Below are 21,178 nucleotides of genomic sequence, written 5' to 3'. Positions count from 1 at the left end.
CCAACGTTATGGATTATCCAAGCCATTTTTGTAGTCAATGTTTTCAATATATCATGATATTTTGGTGCTAAATTCGTAAATACAGTAATTACAACATAACATTACTGCATATTGAACTACTTTTTGTCAAATTTGTTGTATAACATGATGTTTTGGTGCTTTATTTGTAAAATCATAATCTAATTTGATGTTTAATAGGCTTTTCCTTAATCCCTTCTTATTATCCAAGATATTCGCTTATCCAAGGTTCTGATGGCCCGTTTAGCTTGGATAAGTGAGACTCTATTGTAGATAAATTATGTTGAGAAGTGAAATCCACACAGGTCTAACACTCTTAATGAAATGAGGACGCAGTACAATGTTAACAGTTTCCCTTGCAAAAAAAGCACTAAGGTTATTTCACTATCCTGAGGAAAAGTGAAAATACCACAGAAAACAGCTCAGGAAATGCAGCCAAATCTTTGAAGTGACAGCTCAGGTTTTGAGCAAGACTTATTTTAGGCAATATACCGTTCTAAAGTTAAACACCAAATAACATCCTCCCCACACCACCTGCCCCCCCCCCCCCCCGCCCAATGTATCATCCTCTTGATTTTGATAGAAATTCAAAGAAGCATAATAAATTGCCTAGTGTCAACTTGCTAGAAAGACCATTTTGACACAGGTCGTGGAGAGATCTTCAAGTTGTGATGGAGCAATTTGGGGCTTCTGATCTATACACTGGCTAATGTATTTAGCTGGAGACAACAGGGTGGTATCAACACCTCCTAATTGGGTGACAACATCTGAAGGGGGCTGGAAACTCTGGCTATGTTGAATATGAGTCACAAGTCATTCCCTGAAGTCATATGAGATAATCTCATGCAAGATGATGCATACTGTGTAACAGATACATGTATAATAGAATAAATGCTAAGTGGCACAACTGGTTCTGACACTGACAACAGTACTGAAGAGGCAATGTTGTTAATGAGAAGACAAGGTCTTGGAGGAGGATTAGGAAGCTGTACCCAATGGCCTGCTCTATGCCACACTGTTGGCCAATTTAAAGTGGAATCCCAAGGATGTAATCTGAAGTGAGAAATTCAATTCTTTAAGCCCTACTTTGGGAATTCTTTATTGCTGAAAGAGACCTGGAACTTGTATGGAGACACAAAAGACATTTGGGAGAAATGTCTAATCAAATTATTTTCTCTCCACAAGAAGCATAATTGTTAGAGGCCAAACATAGAAGGAATATATAAAAACATTTAAAAAATAATCCAGAAACTGAAGAGGAAGAAGCTACATGAGGACAAAGTGAAAGCTAACATGAAGAATGTCCCAAAGGCTGCTTATACCAGCAGACAAAAAGGAAATGAGGATAATAATGCAGCACACCAAACCACAATGTAAGAGACTGGGGGCAAGGAAACCACCCAAAAGCTGCTCAACTTTAGGTTGTTCTGAAAAAGCTACTGAACTGGTGCAAAATCCATCTGTGTGATTCACTAACATCATGAAGGAGGCAGGTTTCAGGGAAGTAGCATTGTCAGACATAACTACAATGATAGATCTCCATCATCATAGTTATGTCTGATAATGCAGGATCTCAGTCAATGTCTGTAAAGCCGTTGAAAAGCTGTAGGGAGACTATTACTCATTCTGAACACAGTGTGCCAATACTTGCACATTATTTGTAGTATGCAAAATTTGATCCAGATACCCAGAATTTTATTCAAAGTAAATAATCCACACCTGAAAAAAGTCAGCCCTTAAACATATTATAGGGGACGTGGTGCCATTCTCACTAAGTTTTGAGACTTTCTTGGCCTCCTAAGGGTAATTTTTAATCATTGATAGACATTTTATAACATTGTCAAAAATTGTTCGATAATGGGTGGGGTGGGGTGGAGAAATGCCTTCCACATACCACAGAAATCATTTTGAAGTATTTTGAAGCATTGAAAAAAGTCTAGAAGAAAATGTTGACCCTTACAGAGCTGGGGGTGTCATGAGGCCTGTATTTTACCCACCCCTGTTTTATGTTAATGTTAAATTGCTATTGTCTTTTGGTCAGAGGTCAAGACAAGAGCTTATACAGTTTTTGACAAATTGTGCTTTACTGAAAGACATACTTTAATGGGTCATAAATCTAATCCCTGGGATTTGACATATCATAAGGATTTAAAGACAAGGGGATGTTTTGTCAGAGCAACACTAAGGGCTAAATTTCTAAGTGTACAAAACTGAACATCCTGGGTATTATTTAAGATTTTAAAAAACTAGCCTCTCGGGGGGAATGTAAAAAAAGTTTAAAATATTGAATTTTTAAAATTTCTCAACATTATGTGGACTAATATACTATACCTACCAAATAGCATACCACTTTTTCTAAAATAAGCCTACAACGAAAGTAATTATATCAGTGTCAATCCTTCTGTCTGAAAAAGTAAAAACTGTAATACATTGAGCAGTGACAGTAGGATGGAGATTGGGTATTTGTATTTTGACAAATAAATAATTAAAATATAAATACAGAATTAACACCCAACACAAAACTCCATGGCTCTACATTGTTACTATCTTAGCATGACATTGCAGTAAATCATAACAAAATGATATTACAAACACTACAATCAGTCAATTAATTGCTTAATCAAGTTTTGACACTTTCTGAAGGGAATTTGCCTGTTTATGTGCTCTGACCTACCAAATTCAACTCTGTCTATACTTGAGTGAAATGCAGGATGTTTCAAAAAGATGTACCCTATTTGAAATCACTGTATCTCTACAACCATGAACAGCCTATGAATGAAACTCTTAGCACCTGAAAAGATGGGGCAGAGTTTCAAATTATTACCATTAGATGCCTCTCCCAACACACAAATAACCCCTAGCCTCAGACACTTGTAAGATGGTGACTCCACAACATAAGGTATTTTGTGTTCTGCAGTTCAGCAAAACTGAACTGAGAAGATTTCTACAAATATCTGGGATAAAAAGGGTTGAATATGGCCTTCTAAGAATTCTATTTCAGAATGTCCAGAGATTTGGAAAGCCATGACTAAACCTGTTGAAACAACCCTGGATATTAAACCGCATTCATTAACAAAGCTTGAATTCTGAGAAAACTGTTCCTCATACAGAAACAGGCAATTTTTAAAATACAAAGTTATTTAGGGATTTATAAGTAGCCCATAACAAGGGGTTCAAATCCATAATATACATCTGCAGAGATAAATCATTTTTCCATGCTTTCTTATTTCCTCTTGCCAGGTAGTACACACACCTAATTTCCAAACAGAACTGACAAGAGAGCTTGTCATGTAGTTCTAGGACTTCAGTAGAATACAACTTGGAAACACAATGTCTCTGTTTCAAAAGATTAGTATTTCCAGTGATTATGTTGAAGGCGAAACTTAAAAGAGCAAATGTTATTGTAGTAGGTTGGTTTTTTTTCGTGTCAGGAGCAACCGGAGTTGCTTCTGGAGAGAATTGGCCGTCTGCAAGGACGTTGCCCAGGGGACGCCCGGATGTTTTGATGTTTTATCATCCTTGTGGGAGGCTTCTCTCATGTCCCCGCATGGAGCTGGAGCTGATAGAGGGAGCTCATCCACACTCTCCCCAGGTGGGATTCGAACCTGGCAGCCTTCAGGTCAGCAACCCAAACTTCAAGTGATGAGGCTTTTATCCCTTAGGCCACCGAAGGCTCCGATTGTAGTAGGTAAAATATTTATTCTGTATATCATGTAAGGTAATGTCATCCATGACTCTTTTTCCCCAAGAGGTTTTAAGAGATTGGAAAGATAATAGAAGAACTCCACACAGACAGCTCATGTGAGCAATCGGGTCAAAGCCCATCTATGATTGACTGTGCTGAAAATCTTTATGAAGAGAGCAAGCTACATGTATTTAGGGTAACAGCACAGAACCATACATATCCTCTGTTGTTGCCCTTCAGTGAAAACAAAGCAAAAAACAATTTAGTAACAATTTTAGAAGTAAAAAAAGGAGGAGAGGGTGGAAAGGGAGTCTCTGTTTACTACTCTATAAATATACTTATCAAGTTAAGGTGCTCATAGAGCTTATCAAGTTCTGGGACCTTCTTCCAACTCGTATGATAAGTAAGATATCAGGGAGGGAGGGAGGGAGGGAGGGGAGTATAGTTAAAGTGAGGAAGGAGGTTAGTATTTGGTCAAATCATCTCCTAGGCTCATTTTATGCATTCAAGGACCCACCACCACCACCGTTCCCAAGTTTTTCACAGCTTCTATTCCATGGAAAGAAGGGGACATTTCTTGCAGTTTTCACACAGACAGTACTGCTACTTCAAAAACTCTGGTGAAGAACCTTGCAAATACAGATAGAAGTATCCAGGTTTTCAATACAGAACAAATGCTATGATCCACATTTCTGTAATATTCTTACCTATGCTAGCAGGATTGCCATAGTTTACTGGCAACTCTGGAGGTCTTCCACAGTGTAACGCAGCAAGAGCAGATCCTTTCCACACCACATGCTTGCAGCCTGTTTTTTAATTGAACAAAAATATTATTTATTTATTTGTGACATTTATATCCCGCCCTTCTCACCCCGAAGGGGACTCTGGGTAATTATTTTAACAACCCTGCCAGATAGGTTTGTACCACAGATAAGGGTCCCAAACTATAAATATAGAAATATTTAATAACTAAATGTATGTAGTTTACATACAAGTCATTTTGTGTAACTGGCATACTTTTGCTTGTGCGAAGCAAAGACTGTCTTCCAGCTCCTAACAATGTTTGGACTCCTGGAACACTTTGTGGAATTTCTTGTTCTAGAAGTGGTCCTAGTCGATGGCATATCTGGAATAGGTGATCAGGTGCCAAATGTCTATAATATTTTACCTATTGAGAAAACAAAAAGTAAATATTCAATATTTAACCATGAATTTTAAGAAAAAAAATTGGAACAACTGTGACGCAAGATTTATTGATTTCCCACATTCGTACCCCACCCTTCTCACCCCGAAGGAGACTCAAAGCAGCCTTACAACAGGCAACAATTCGTGCCAACAACATATAAGTCCAAAAAAAAATAAACAAATACAATTAAAATCCAAACAATTAAAAACATCAGTTATTTAAACATCAATTAAAATCACGCAAATTCAAATCATAATCCAAGGCCTGTCCATTTGTCAAACACATTAAATTCATTATCATTATTGCACTGCTTTAATTACAGTAGAGTCTCACTTATCCAACATAAACGGGCTGGCAGAATGTTGGATAAGCGAATATGTTGGATAACAAGGAGGGATTAAGGAAAAGCCTATTAAACATCAAATTAGGTTATGATTTTACAAATTAAGCACCAAAACATCATGTTAGACAACAAATTTGGCAGAAAAAGTAGTTCAATACGCAGTAATGCTATGTAGTAATTACTGTATTTATGAATTTAGCACCAAAATATCACAATATATTGAAAACATTGACTACAAAAATGCATTGGATAATCCAGAACGTTGGATAAGCGAGTGTTGGATAAGTGAGACTCTACTGTATTAGTTAAATGCTTGGTCCCACAGCCACGTTTTAAGTTTTTTCCTGAAGGTCGGGGGGAGGAGGCTGACCTGATTTCATTGGGGAGAGAGTTCCACCAATGAGAGGCCACCACTGAGAAGGCCCTGTCTCTCAACCTCACCAGTTGCGCTTGAGAAGGGGGTGGGACCGAGAGCAGGGCCTCCCCTGATGATCTTAACCTCCAAGGTAGATCATAGAGGGAGATGCGTTCAGACAGGTAAGCTGGGCTGGAACCATTTAGGGCTTTATAAGCTAAAGCCAGCTCTTTAAATTGTGCCTGGTAGAAGACTGGTAGCCAGTAAAGCTGATGTAACAGGGGATTGTGTGCTTTCTGTATGTCGTTACTGCGAAGAATCTGGCTGCCGCCCATTGGACGATTTGAAGCTTCTGAACAGTATTCAAAAGCAAGTTAGAAATATTTTACACTTAATCTTTTCCTAGTTTCTAGTATACAGTTCAGAATGATGGTTCACTCCAAAGAACCATAACACAATATTTTACCCCTGCTTGAATATAACACAAATTCTTAATTTGAATTATAAGGGAATCAAAAACAATGTGAAATTGCTTAAATGTTATGGCAAATTCAGTTCATACTTTATTGACATTTGGCTTTTGTTGTGTTATTTGAATCTGTCTCTGCTAACAAGCTATGGATGCTAGCCAGCCATAAATTATAATTTAATCCTTAATTTACTGTTTCTTTAAGAACACTCATGGTATATTACTTATTCGTAAGCAGGAGCTGACAAATGGAGAGAGAAAACCAAACCAAAAGAGGAGCAGACAAGTTACGGGTCATTTGGCCAAGTACCATGAAATCTGTAGCTTAAGCAACAAACCATGGCCAACAAAAATATGATTCGACATTTGGTAATTGCTAAAAATATGTCAATATTTGAATCCAAACTGACTAAAATAATTCAGTATTAATTAATATTGAGAAGTCTTACTACTTAATGTTCTTAAATGTCCAATTGCTTCATATTTATTTTCTCAGTAATTATTTTAACAACCCTGCCAGATAGGTTTGTACCACAGATAAGGATCCCAAACTAAGGCAGCAACCTAGTGAGTTCACAGCTGACACAAAGTAAAAAATAAGCCTCTTCGTTCCTGTAAACTATTCTCCAAATAAGACTAAGCTAGCTTTCTTCACAACATATATATTTATGTTTAAGTTGGCCTCATGCATAAATTGAAATTGAAAATGTTGTGCATGCACAAGCTATAGAAACTGATCACAAGCACAAGAACTGTTCCCAATCTGTTGTTACTGTGGATGTTATAATCTATTGTAAAAATTGTCAATTCTATCATTTAGATATTTTTAAAACTGTAAAATTATGAGCTTACAGGGAAATGCATAAAGGCTGAAAAAATTAGAAATGATTAACTTGGTCCGCTGATTTCAATGGGTCTGCTTAAAGTATGATTAAACCTAGAGCCAATCCACTATTCTGATATAAGTAAATGCATAGAATTGCCATAGGTTTTACAACACTATGTAATTGCAACAAACATCTGTTCAAGCATTTATGCAGCAGCATAGTTTTTTCAACCTCAGGTATTAATCTGCTCCTGATAAAACTCCTGTTGAAGGATTTTCACATTCTGTATATCCCCAAAAATATGCCAGTCTACTTTGCCAGGAAAAATATCATTATTAATTACCACAAAGAAATGTTATGTATCTAAGCATACCAGATATCTATTGGGAATATTTAATCTTCACAAACAAAATGGTGCACAAAAGGTACTCAAGTCAACAAAGAGAAGTCAGATTTCACTGTTCTATTAAGAGACCCCCTTTGAATCCTATGTTGCTTTGTCTTTTTTTCTTATTAGTAAATACACAGCTAAAATATCGCACTAGTTTTAATGTTCTTCATTCTTTTTCTTTTTGTTATGCAAGGATTGTGGACATGGTTTTTAATCAATACAGTAGTCTCTCACTTATCCAATATTCTGGATTATCCAACACATTTTTGTAGTCAATGTTTTCAATACATCGTGATATTTTGGTGCTAAATTCGTAAATACAGTAATTACTACATAGCATTACTGTGTATTGAACTACTTTTTGTCAAATTTGTTGTATAATGTGATGTTTTGATGCTTAATTTGTAAAATCATAACCTAATTTGATGTTTAATAGGCTTTTCCTTAAGCCCTCCTTATTATCCAACATATTCGCTTATCCAACGTCCTGCCGGCCCGTTTATGTTGGATAAGTGAGACTCTACTGTATTATACAAATCACTATGAATGTCTTTTCAAGTGAAGAGAAAATGTAAATATTTCAAATAATTTAAGAAACCAACATCTGCCTAGTGCAGAAAAAAAATCCACAATTACACATACTCTGTTTGCTTACAACCCTTCTTCCATATTCCCTTCAGCCTTTCAACTATGTAAAAGGTAAAAGACTCTGGGCCCTTCCACATAGCCATATAACCCAGTTTATCAGATAATCCACAATATCTGCTTAGAACCGGATTATCTGAGTTCACACAGCCACATAATCCAGTTAAAATGTGGATTTTATACAGCTGTGTGGAAGGGGCCTCTATCAATGATTTCATTCTTTCTGCTCCCCACATCCCTAAACCCTGTTTTGAGCTTTGAGCTGCAAGTATTTTTGAAAACCCTGTTTCTTACCTAAATCCCATCTTTCTTTTCCATTTCAGGTACTTTAAAATGTATCTGTTCCGACTTACAAATTCAACTTAAGAAGAAACCTACAGAACCTATATTGTTTGTAACTTGAAAACTTCCTGTACTTGGTTAGTTGAAACCTGGTGGGTGACTGGAGGCTAAGGGACTGTATTAGCCTTCTAGAAGAGCATGATTTTCAAGTCAAAGGAAGTAACGATCCTACTATATTCTGTGCTGATCAAGCCTCATATGGAGTACTATACTAAGTTCTGGTTGCCTTTTAAAAATAGAGAAGTTGGGGCAGGTTTAGAGAAGGGCAACAAGAATAATGATATGTATGGACAACAAAGCATATGAGAAAAGCAAGGCATGCTAAGCTTGATGAAGAAATGATTGAGGAGTGACATGATCATACCCTTTCAATATCATAAGGGCTGTCAGAAATAGGAAGGTTTGGGTTTGTTCTCTGCTGCCCCTAAAGGTAGGACCTGGTTTGCAGAACAGATTTTAACTGAACATTAGAAGGAACTTCTTAACAGGAATAGTAGTTCGGCAATGGAACCAACTGCCTAGAAAGGTTGTATACCCTCCTTCTCTGAATGCATGAACGCTCTACCTGTTAGATGCTTCACCTGAAGATCTTGCATTGAGTAGGGGATTGGACCTAATGGCTCATAGAGTCCCTTCAAACTCTACAATTCTATGACTTAGAGCAGGCATCTTCAAACTGTGACCACTGAATTCCTGACCACTGAACAAGTTGACTAGGGCTTCTGGGGGTTGTAAGCCCAAACAGCTGGAGGGCTGCTGTTTGAAGATGCCTGGCTTAGAGGCTCAACTGCCCAGTGTTTTCCTTTAAAGCCACCCATAAAAACCTTCTGAAGTACCTGTTTCTCTGCCCTTCTCCACACCCCCATCCCAGCCATGTGCTCATGGGCAGTAAGTGACCATTTATTTACTCACAAGCTCCCTATGGATAGCAAGTATAGTTCAACCTCTATATCCACAAATCACGTATATCCACAGGGTCAACCACTAAAGACTTGAAAATGTGTTTGTTTGTTTTTTAAATCCAGAGAGAATACCCTGATTTTGCCATTTTCTATAAGGGCATTTTACTATGCCATTGTATATAATGGGACTTGAGAGTATCCACAGATTTTGGTAACCATGGAGGCTTCTGGCCCAAACCCCAGAGGATACCAAAGCCCGCCCCTCCCCTGAGAACAGCGTTTTTTCTGCCAGCTTTTCTACTTGCTCCAGCTTATTTGAGAGGAACTTTCTGACATAAACTGCTGAGTCAGCCCAAAGAGCCTGACTCTGAGTTAGTTTAAAGATCTTGTATGCAGTTGTATCTGCTTCACATTTTCCATCATCAATGCTCTAATCTCCATCCCATTAACTGCACTGTTGCCAGCTGCCTTATAAACTAGGAATACACACTCAGGAATGATTTGTGTCCCCTACCCTAACCATTTCCTTAATTCAGATAACAGAACTTCAAGATAATCACCTGCGAAGGCAACAAGAAATTCCCCCAAGAGGCTTAAGGAATTTATCCAGGTTCACAGATTTCCTGGAGCAGACGATATATGTATATGTACCCACAACCCTTCAGAGGCTCTAAGTACAAATGTGCCATGTAGTGATCTTCCCACAAAACCAGAACAATGAAACGTCCTTCTGTAATCATGTTGCCAACACAGAAAACTAGCTCAATAAGGAGTCCTGTGGCATGGGTGGCATCAAATACTACTTGGGACAGATACAAAGTTATCGTAGAGGACATGAAGTCCTGATTCAATCCTAAAGGAACAGTCTCAGAATGAATGCTAAACTCTACTAGTACAAGAAATTAATGGGACTCACAAGACAACCATCCAGGGGAATTCCAAAACTAAAATTGAGAAGAACTCAGACAATTCAGGAAGATAGAGCTGTGCAATCCCCCCTCCTGGCCTTCACAGAAAAAGCTTCATTCAGACAGCCTCTGTAATACAAGCCAGGCCAGCATGATCATTGCTGTTTTTGTTTTGGTTTTTTTTATTTACCAGCCTAACAATAAGCAGTAGTTTCAGGAACATTCGGTATTCCTACTTTATGATTTTCATGGTTCAATAAAGATTTGGATCTAAGTTTAAATAAATGTTTTGGATTCTTCCTCTTAATGAATAAAAATAGCAATTCCCACATGTACCCAGTACAGAAAAAAGATTTAAAAATAAGACAAAATGTCTTCCAGAAAGACCCAAGCCCTTTTCCTTTTTTTAGGTAATCTGTCCCATGAAAGGAATTCAGCCTCATCCCTAAGAAACTGTCATGAGCTGCAAAAATGGTGTTATAGTGTTATCCTTCATATTTATCTTCCTGATGCTTACCTAAAACAAATGTACGAATTACCCTACCATGTCTCTCTATAAACAAGTAGCTATTAGAGACAAGAGAACAGACGTGTTTTCCTTGTCCCAGCTTTAAAAGCAATGAAAGGTTCTCAATTAGTTTGATGCTAAAGTATTTTTCCCTGCACCTACCACAAAATCTTCAATATAAAAAATGAGCTTTTTGACACATGTTCACTTCCTAGACAACTGATTATTGTTTTGCTCTACCTTAACATCCTTCTCTTACTATTTTCATACTTCAATGCACACCCTGAGTAAAGGAAAGCATCAGCTATACCTGCAATGATCTGATACTGCAGTATACCATTGTACATAGCAGCTTTTCCATTAGTTTTTAGAAATAACTTTGGTGGATTAATTATACAAGCACCTTGTGTTAAACATTTTATTAACCATTATAAAAGAAGATACATTCAGTAATACCTCCCCCACAACCACCACTATTTTTTCTGGTTCAAAAGAATTTTTAAAAATAACTGTGTACTAGACCTTCATCTACAGCTTGGACATTGTATCCATTGAATCCCCATGCGGCTTAAGACAGAGACTTGATGTGAAGGTATGACACTGTCACACAACTATATTTTGATCATTTATTTAAGTATTGCAAACGTAATTGCTTGCAAACATTACAGCTAAATGCAAGATGCCTCCGTTACCTTAAACTTACTTTGAAACATAAAATCAGTTTGCTTTAAGAGGAACTCAGTAGTCAACTGTTCACACAGTATGAAGGGATAATTCCTAGAGTAATTCTAGAGAGTCAATATGGTTTTCTAGAAAAACAGCACACAAGACAAGTTGTAGCAGTTACCAAAACATTCTGGGATTTATACTCCTTCCATAAGATCCCAGTCACTTCTCCATGATAAGACCCCTCCTGCCCCCACAAAACTAAATTTTATCTGAATACAATATGCACTAATTAGGAAGAAATTACATTATAAATGATGAAATAACTGCAACGGATAAAAACTATAATGGATTTTCAGACAAAAACATCTGATTATTTTAATTCTGGGTTTCTCATTAAAGGTTCCCTTCAAAGGTCAAACACTTCTAGGAGATGTGCCACAGTAGCAAATAATGTCCATATATCCCAATGCATGTTCTTCAATAGCCCTGTTCATACACCAGGATTTCCACAGTTGCAGTTTCCTGGATCATGCAAGGTTTAAAAGCAGTATTTCATGCAGCACAAGGACTGTGATTTGAAGAAAGCTGTTATCCTAGCAAACATAGTATTAAAATGCTAAACAATGCTTTGTTGAAACAAACCAACTTCATAACCCATGACAATAATGAAGTATACTATAATTTATTACTATCTCTTAAAATAACCATGGAAAGCAATAAAAGCAGTACAAGCTAAGAACTATGTTAAAATCAGAAAGCAATCACTAGGAAGCAGCTACTAAAACAAAGGCAATAAGAAACAAAGAAACAAAATATTAATTAACTATACTATATACATATCGCAAATAAAGTATTTCTTCTGTTCTTTTATACATATCCAAACTTGAGTTGATATTGAGAAACACAACAGCCTACGTATCACATTGCCACATGCATGTGCACACAGAGCATGAGACTTACATGAAAACCTATGACTAGAACGCATTGCTTGTTCTTTCAATGCCATATTTGCCAAGCTTTAATGAAACGTCATGCCCATGCCTATAGTAATGAAAGACTTTGAACCCAAACTAGGAACCCTGGTTTCCTCCCTTCTGAGGAATCATAATATATATCAAACTATCTCAGTTCTCCAGGGGCCAATCCTTTTGTTGTCAAAATGGTTATACTAGTGCAGAATGGATGTACCAAGCTACTAAGGAAACACCATGTTTTGATAAAGTACAATACAATTTGAAAGAGTCAAATGCGGGTAAAACAATGATACAACCCAATTCCAATCAGTTCTGAGCATACTCAGTAGGCAGAGAATGTTGACTTACTGTTGGGGGGGGGGGGGCTCAGAAAATTGGCCAGGGGTGGGAAAAAGCATGAAATTGAGTTTCTGAAACCCTCAAAGGAAGTCTACACTCTGCAACATTATGTTAATAGTATCACTTGTAATTCTACAATGGTTCCATTCTACAGCTCTTCTAGATTGCAAGGAAAAAGAATGCTTTCCTCAGTTTCAGAGAAAGGATGTCCCCAGAAGAGCAAGGATAAAACAGTAATGCACTACCTCAAGGAAGAGATGCTCATATTTAAAAAAAAAAGGTATGTTATAATTGAACTTGCAAGTGAACCTGTTTTGACAAACAAGGAGGGCAAGAAGATTGCTATAGGGAAAGGGTTTTACAGTTTCCAATTTGAACTCAACTTTAAAAGTCAAAACCAACTCCTTACATGGAACCCTGGACCACACCAGTATATAATCATATACCACAGTTGGCTGATAAAATATCTAAATTTTATCCTATCTAAACATTTGTAAATACAGTAGTCTCACTTATCCAAGCTAAACGGGCCAGCAGAAGCTTGGATAAGCGAATATCTTGGATAATAAGGAGGGATTAAGGAAAAGCCTATTTAACATCAAATTAGGTTATGATTTTACAAATTAAGCACCAAAACATCATGTTATACAACACATTTGACAGAAAGGGTAGTTCAATATGCAGTAATGTTATGTTGTAATTACTGTATTTATAAATTTAGCACCAAAATATCATGATATATTGAAAATATTGACTACAAAAATGGCTTAGATAATCCAGAAGCTTGGATAAGCGAGGCTTGGATAAGTGAGACTCTACTGCAAGGGTCCCCAAACTTTTTAAACGGGGGGCCAGTTAACAGTCCCTCAGACCGTTGGAGGGCCGGGACTATAGTTTTTTTTAAAAAAAAACTATGAACAAATGCCTATGCACATGGTACATATTTTATTTTGAAGTAAAAAAAGGATCAAATACAGCCTCAATGTTAATAATAATAATAATAATAATAATAATAATAATAAAGAGGGTTGGAAGAAACCCTTTGGGCCATTTAGTCCAATACCCTTCTGCCTTTGTGCACCAAAAGCACAAGCAAAACAACCCTGACAGATGGCCACCCAGCCTCAATGTTAATAATAGTAATAATAAAAAAATAATGGAGAGGGTTGGAAGAGACCCTTGGGCCATTTAGTCCAACCCTCTTCTGTCTTTGTGCACCAAACGCACAGCAAAGCACACCTGACAGATGGCCACCCAGCCTCAATGTTAATAATAATAATAATAATAATAATAATAATAATAATAATAATGGAGAGGCACCACTAAGGCCTCCAGCCCTGGGAGAAATCCGGAGTATACTGCTAATCAGAAATAGCAATATACTCCAGATTTCTTCCAGGACTGGAAGCCTGAGTGGGGAAAGAAACTCCCTCACTCAGGCCTCCAGCCCAGGGAGAAATCCGGTGTATATTGCTAATCAATGTATTGCTAAACCTGGAGCAAACACCACTTAATAATTAATAATTAATTAAATAATAATTAAAATATCTTTTGATTTGCGGTAAAAGTGGAAAGGCAAGGCTCCTCCATGGCTTATGCAGGGAGAGTGGGGAGCCAGGAGAGGCTCAAAGGCTCGTATAGCAGAAAAGTGGCGGGAAAGGCAGGAAGGCAAGTCTCCAAGGCTTGTGCAGGGAGCGGGACAACGCAGGAAAGGGGGGAAAGCTGCGAGGGCCAGATAAATGGCTCCAGGGGGCCGGATGTGGCCCGCGGGCCGTAGTTTGGGGACCCCTGCTCTACTGTATATCCTTTTTGAAGGATGTTTAGAGAGCATCTCTCACTCCACTATGACACATCAGCAAGAGAAACTAAGTGTAACATTGTTTTCTTGCCTTCAGTAAAAAAAATAGAAGTATTCTCACATTTATTTCCCTGACTATTCACATCATTAAAAAGTAACAAAGATTGTGAGTTATTTATAGGAAGCATAATAGTGTTACATATTAAAATGTAACAGGTCCCAGCCACAAGCAAAGACATTAAAAGTATCCACCACTAGTAGTGGATACTTTTAAAGACAGTTAGGAATATCTTTGACACTAACTGGAAAGAAGGCATGGTCAAATCTTCATAAACAGAATCCACCTGCATCTGATGACAATGTCCAGAAGATTTTACTCTAAAAATAACTTTTCCCCAAGTTAAATTCCTAAAGTGCTGCTGGATTCCTTATGTTTTTAAACTAAAAACATATAGGTAAAAACATCTGATACAATTTGGCTCTAGCTTAAATCAATACATCAAATCTATCTATACCTATTTAGGCAGCTGAATATTTTCTATATGCTGGAGAAAGAAAACTGTACATGTGACATTCCAAGGGATCGATATCATATTTGTGCCAACTGCCTACAATTATTTGTTTTCTGTAAGTTCTTCAGGGGGGCCAGCTGCAGATGGTTAGGGACAACTTTTGAATATCACTGTACTATGCAACCCTGACCAACTGAACTAAGACACTAGCCCTGGGAAAGGACACAGCCAAAGACAACATGCTAGGATCCTTATTACACAATCAAAGCTACCATGCACCTCTATACACACAAAGGAACTACCTGAGCAGCTTCTTGAACCGAATGCTGATACTCCAAAATGGACAAAAACAACAACAAATGCAGGGGACCTAGTGAATTCGTAAAACATCAAGAGGATTGCAGCCCAAACTATATTAAAGAGTAAGACTACTGAAACTGACAGGACAAGTAACTCATGAACTTGATTCAACCCATGGAATGCATCAACAAATGTCACTGCATTTCAAACAGAATGCAGACTTTCAGCCTTGCATATGAACTAAAGCTTATTCCTTACAGTTCTAAACAGGCATCAAAATCAGAGGCTTGAGCCCACAGCAAACTATACACATGGCTGCAGGATAAATTTACTTTGTGGATACATAAATACAAAAAACAAAGATCTATATGAACACATATACATATACACAAATATACCAACTGTCTAAATAAATGCAGGTGGTACTATAAAGAATACTGAGAAGACATGTGCCACTTTTGGAATACTTTCATAATTTTATATACAGAAACTATATTCTGAACCATTCTTTCTAAAAATTCTTATCAGCCGAGGCTTAGTAAAAATATTGCAATTTTCCTTTGTCTCTTAAGAAAAAATAATCTTCTGTCACAAAACTGACACACATACACCCCAAAGGGAAGGAAGTCTCATCTTAGGAATGTTCACATGAGCAAGCAATCCAGTAGTAAATTTATTTCTCAAAAAGAATCTATGTATATTCCAGGGAAAACCTGAAGTGCCTTTGCTAATTTATTTAACCATATCTACATGACATCAATGATTTGACTATTATTGTAATGGTAACTGCAATGGTAACTAGCAACACAAAGAAACTTCTGACTTCAGAATGTGGAGTAGAGGAAAGAAAGAAGTAAAAATGCAGTCGATTGTTGCGAGTTGTGACCTCTGAACAAACCTCTGAGGATGCCTGCCATAGATACAGGCGAAATGTCACGAAATAATGCTACTGAAATATGGCCATACAACCTGAAAAACTCACAACAATCTAGTTATTCTGGCCATGAAAGCTTTCGACAACACAGTAAATGCAGTTAACATCAAAATATAAAAATCCCTAAAAGGATTGTACACAGTTGTAGCTTTAACAACATCCCTGCCTTCCTTATGACTTTCTATCTCGTTTAATGTTTTATATAAATGAACAACAGAAGTACTTGAGAGCTGACTTGCCTCATATATTACTCACATGCTATAGAAAAATTATACACCCAAAAATTTCCAATTGGAACAAAATAGTATTTTCAGTGGTAGAAATAAAGAAACGCTCTTTGATATCTAGATCATTCCTGTTCCGTGTAAGTCACTCTGAAAGCCAAATATGAGTTTCTCAAAAAGCCTCAATACTGACACAAGTAAAAAGTTTTAATTGCTATAAAAGTTAACGTGTGCTAAGGATATAAAACTTCAAATTATAGCTCAGATCTCAAAGGATACTCCTTGTTTCGACCATTGGACATTATTTCTTTGCTCAGGATGTTTGTGTCCGTAGTTGCTTTATGACCAACAAGGGGTATATACCTGCACCAAAAGCTGACAGCATCTTTAACTACATCTTCAATATCTCGAGAAAGATGCAGCTATTAACCCTCCAGTGCCCATTAAAATGATTTTTAACTTCTACACCTAATGAAGAAGCCTGTGAGCTTTGAAAGCTTGCATAATTATATTACACCTTTTGGTTAGCCTAATACTAGTATCATCTAAATGTGCATTGTGTATTTTGTTACTTGGCCAACACAGATACCCTTGAATATATACTTAAATCACTGTAGGTTACACACAGCACTTATTTTGCTATCTCATGGTAGGGACTGGTAATTTTCCCTATTGACTCTAACAGTAGGAATTATTGCCAGTAACTTGCAGACCATCCACCAACCAGCACAGTAGAAATAAATAATATACAAATAAGTCCAAATATGAGGTACCGATTTCTACCACACTAAAGATATTTAGGATCAACAATATGCAAACTGGACACAAATAGTAACTACTGTGTCACTAAATTACAAGTATTTCCTCAGAGGAGCCTAACATATTTCTGCATGATTCACTGCTCTAGTTTTCCAGCAATCTGCCTTCACTATGTAGTCTCATTTTCAGGAAGTAGTTTTGATGCATGTACAGACTGGATGTGAAATCAAAAGCAATACAGCTCTGTCCTCAGTGGTGGCAGTTCACTATCTCTGTGTGAGTCACTGCTCTGAGCCTACTTTCTTCCACTGAGGAAGAAAAGCAGATTTAGACACAAAACAAAACAAAACACAAAAAAATCAGTTTCTAGCAAAGGCCTGGAAGCTTTTGAGCCAGAGAAATTTTCCACTGCCAAAACAGGGGAGCAAAATGCTTATTTGTCTTTCTGTCCTTCCTATCAACTCTGAACCATAAAAGCCTATTTCAGAAACCTGGTTGATCTTAAGGATAGAGCTAGAACTTGATCTTTTTCTCTTACTGGAGAGGGGAATACATTTAACTCTTGCCTTGTGCTGAGTAATATAACTTCAGCCCAATCTCTAATTCTTGGCTTGTGTTCTACAAAATATGCATAGGTAGTTGAGTGCTGAAGTATGTACAAAATAAATCTACGCAAGTGGTCTCATCACCAATCTCCCATTGGTGACTATATATACTCATGTATAAGTCTAGAAATCACAGTCAAATAGTAAAAAAAAACTTGTTAGATTTAGCAATGGATTAGTATAAGTACCACAGCTTAATTCTCAAAAAAGGAATCATCTCTGAGTAGAGCAATGAAAGGTGAGAGCTTAGTCCAGGAGAACCTAAGTGCACTGACCTCCTTCTACACTCTGCCTCAGTACTGCTTCTGACCTTTTTGAATGCCTAGATAGGAAAATGGTAGTAGTAGTCGCCACTGAGGCAATGCTGGCACTTTCCCCTCAGTGAGAAACAATTTCTGACTTATCCATGGGCCCCATCAAAATCCGTAATTTTGGCCCCAAAACCCGCCTTCAACTTAAACACAAGTATATACAATATTTTAAACATGTATTAAGTGCATAGGTTATTGTAATGAATAGGAACAATAAAATATAAAAACCACCAAGGTGAATCGTATAAAGAGAAGAAGGGAAAACACCTGCAGCTATGGCCATCTACAGAGTGGGTGAAAAGTCACAGAATTGTCCTATATACACCATTATGGTTCAATAGCATTGGAAGCCATCTATGAGATTTCACTTTTCACACATACATTTATTTCCTATAAACGGTACACTTTATTAACCAAAACTCTCAAACAACCAGCAAAAGTATATTAGCTGCCATTTAACTAATATTGCATATTGTATTCACAAACCTGCTACACTTTTAATTACAGAGTGTCCCCAAGTTACAAACAAGATGGGTTCTGTAGGTTTGTTATTAAGTTAAATTTGTATGTACATTGGAACAGGTACATTTTTAAGTGTAACTCCAGCCATACACTCACATGTGCTTGCATGCAAGCACATGCACATATATATGCTTTGAACAGCATAGGGAAGGGTTGGTATCCCTTATGGTGTTCGTTTTATTGTTTGTGTCCCTGTCCAGAAGATTTCACCTCACTTTCTGTCCCTGTGATAATTGGATTTTGAAAAATGTGGCTTGTTTTGGAAACAAAAATTGGTGATAAAGCTCCAGTAGAAATATTTCCCTCACTTCCTGTTTTCTCATCCCTGTTCTTAACTGTGAGTTGTTTGTAAGTCTGAAGTTTGTAACTCTGGGACTGCCTGTACTGTATTTCAATATGAATATCAATCCAATACTGAGTTTATAGCATTGTATAGTATGGGTATAATAGTGTTAAGGCTTATTTTTAATAGTAACTCTCAAGCAACCAGAAAAATATGCCACTTTGAGTCTTCGTTAAGAGAAAAAGCAGCATAAAATAATACAGTAACTGATATCCAGCAATCCCCATAGGTGCCGGTTAACTTACAGCATGTATGGGGAAACTTCGGCCCTGCAGATGTTTTGGACTTCAACTCCCACAATTCCTAATTGTGTTAAGAATTGTGGGAGTGCAAGTCCACAATACCTGCAGTGCCGAAGTTTGCCTATGCCTGACTAAGGCCCCTTCCACACAGCTGAAGAAAATCACAAATTTTCTGGGATGTATGGCAGTGTGGACTTAGATAACCCAGTTAAAAGCAGATATTGTGGATTTTCTGCCTTGATATTCTGAGTTCTTGATATTCTGCCTTGGAGTCTACTGTTTATATATGGCATTTCAAACAAATCCTTGTAAAGCAGTGGTTCACAACCAGTTTACCAGCTGTTAGGATTTCTGGGAGTTGCAGGCCAAAACATCTGGGGATCCACAGGTAGAGCACACCAGCCTACAAAGTTATCATCCTGAGGTAGAAAACTAAGATTCTTCTCTGAAAGTTTAACAGGATTGAAAACGAAACAAAAAAGGTAGAATCACAGAATTAGAAGAGACCTTGTGGGCCATCCAGTCCAACCCCCTGCCAAGAAGTAGGAAAATTGCATTCAAAGCACCCTCGATAGATGGCCATCCAACCTGTTTAAAAGCCTCCAAAAAAAGGAGCCTCCACCACATGTCTAACAGCGGGGACAGCTGCTTTTACCCTATGTCTATTTTGAATTGGGGGGGGGGGGGGCACAGATTTCAGGAAGTTGTCCGTTTTGGGGCATAGAGCCCTATATCCCTGAATATCAAGGCAGAAAATCCCACAATATTTGCTTTGAACTGGGTTATCTGAGTCCACACTGCCATATATTCCAGTTCAAAGCTGATAATGTGGGATTCTCTGCCTTGATATTCTGGGCTATAGGGCTGTGTGGAAGGGCCCTCCAAAGCGACTGGGCTTTGCTATGGATGGCTCCGCTTCTGCCTATTGTGTTTGCGCGAGGCGAGAGCGCCCCCATCTCCTCCGAGGCCCGCCTCTCTCCAGCAGCCTAGCTTGCCTTGCTTTGCCTTCGCCTGGCTTGCTCCTCCCTCCTCGCTCTCTGCCTGCACAACATCCATGACGTACCTTTATTTCTAGCCCAGCCACTCTCGGGCTCTCGCATTAGTAGGATGGTTATTAGTATTATTATTATTTATCCCACACTCGAAACGCCTTCTAGGGGGAAAGCGAGGGCTCTTTCCTAACCTCAAATGGAAAGAAAGCGGGGAAGTTTCCAATGTGGCTCTGATTTATTTTTTAAAAAAATTCTTTCCCCCTTTAGCTGCTAAAAAAATTGCGGGAAATTCAATTTTTTAAAGGGCCGCTCGCTTGCTCTCAAACTTTGCCTCACAGAAGGCAAAGCCCGCTTGTTGGCTGACTTACGAGGCTCTGGTAGCTCCGAGGGTGCTCCTTCCCGGTCCAGTCGGTGCGCCTGGGCAGGAGCTGAAGGAAAGGAAAGAAGGGGGGAAAGAAGGGGAAAGAGTCACTCGAGGAGGCCCCCTTCCTTGAAGCGCCCCCCCCCAAAAAAGGAAGGAAGGAGGGGGAAGGAGGCGAGGCCTGTAGCCAACGCGGAGGGAAAAGGAGGCACTGCACTCACCTCCTGCTCGGCTACTTCTCGGATCAGGACCTGGAATCAGAGAGAAGGGGCTTACTTGGGGAATAGAGGGGGACAGAGAGGACTCCCCCGCCCCCAAACAGGCCCGGCCTCACCTGAGCCGCTTGCTTACAGGGTCCGCTCTCCAGAAAGCGAGCGATGAGGAAATAAAGCTCTGTGAGAAGGGAGAGAGGGGAAGAGGAATCAGGAGAGGAGGCGGCAAACGCGGCCTAGGCGGCCCCCCCGGAGCCTGGCTCCCTCGCCCATCCCACCAACTCCCTCACCCGCTCGCAGCTCCGACGAGTGTCCGCCTCTTCCTCCTCCGCCGCCGCCGTTTTCCCCAGCCATGGCTGAAGAGAGAGGCCTCTGGTTCCTCCCTCCCTCTCGCCAAAGCCAAGCCGGGCGCTGTCACCGCCACCTCCGAGGCACCATTCAAGCCCTCAGTGAGGAGGAGGAACAACAACCGCCGTTGCTGCTGCTTCAGCTTCAGCCACAG

At 38.6% G+C, this 21,178-nt stretch overlaps 1 protein-coding gene across 3 annotated transcripts in view; it reads right to left on the bottom strand.

Moving 5' to 3' along the window:
• phip (pleckstrin homology domain interacting protein) overlaps positions 1 to 21,174 on the bottom strand; it is a 90,336-nt gene extending 69,162 nt beyond the window's left edge. For all 3 annotated transcript variants that reach the window (XM_008121974.3, XM_008121977.3, XM_008121982.3), the window contains exons 1-6: positions 20,967 to 21,174; positions 20,799 to 20,857; positions 20,686 to 20,715; positions 20,472 to 20,531; positions 4,721 to 4,871; positions 4,411 to 4,509 (exon numbers count right to left, since the gene is read on the bottom strand). In XM_008121974.3, coding sequence (XP_008120181.1) covers positions 4,411 to 4,509; positions 4,721 to 4,871; positions 20,472 to 20,531; positions 20,686 to 20,715; positions 20,799 to 20,857; positions 20,967 to 21,030 — 463 coding nt within the window. In that variant the 5' untranslated portion in view covers positions 21,031 to 21,174. The remainder of the gene's footprint in view (positions 1 to 4,410; positions 4,510 to 4,720; positions 4,872 to 20,471; positions 20,532 to 20,685; positions 20,716 to 20,798; positions 20,858 to 20,966) is intronic.
• Positions 21,175 to 21,178: the final 4 nt, after the last annotated feature.

This window comes from Anolis carolinensis, chromosome 1 (genome assembly GCF_035594765.1).
Source record: "Anolis carolinensis isolate JA03-04 chromosome 1, rAnoCar3.1.pri, whole genome shotgun sequence".
In the NCBI taxonomy this organism is placed as follows: domain Eukaryota; kingdom Metazoa; phylum Chordata; class Lepidosauria; order Squamata; family Dactyloidae; genus Anolis; species Anolis carolinensis.
Note: the sequence above shows the minus strand (reverse complement) of the source record. Positions and strands in the feature narration are given on the sequence as shown.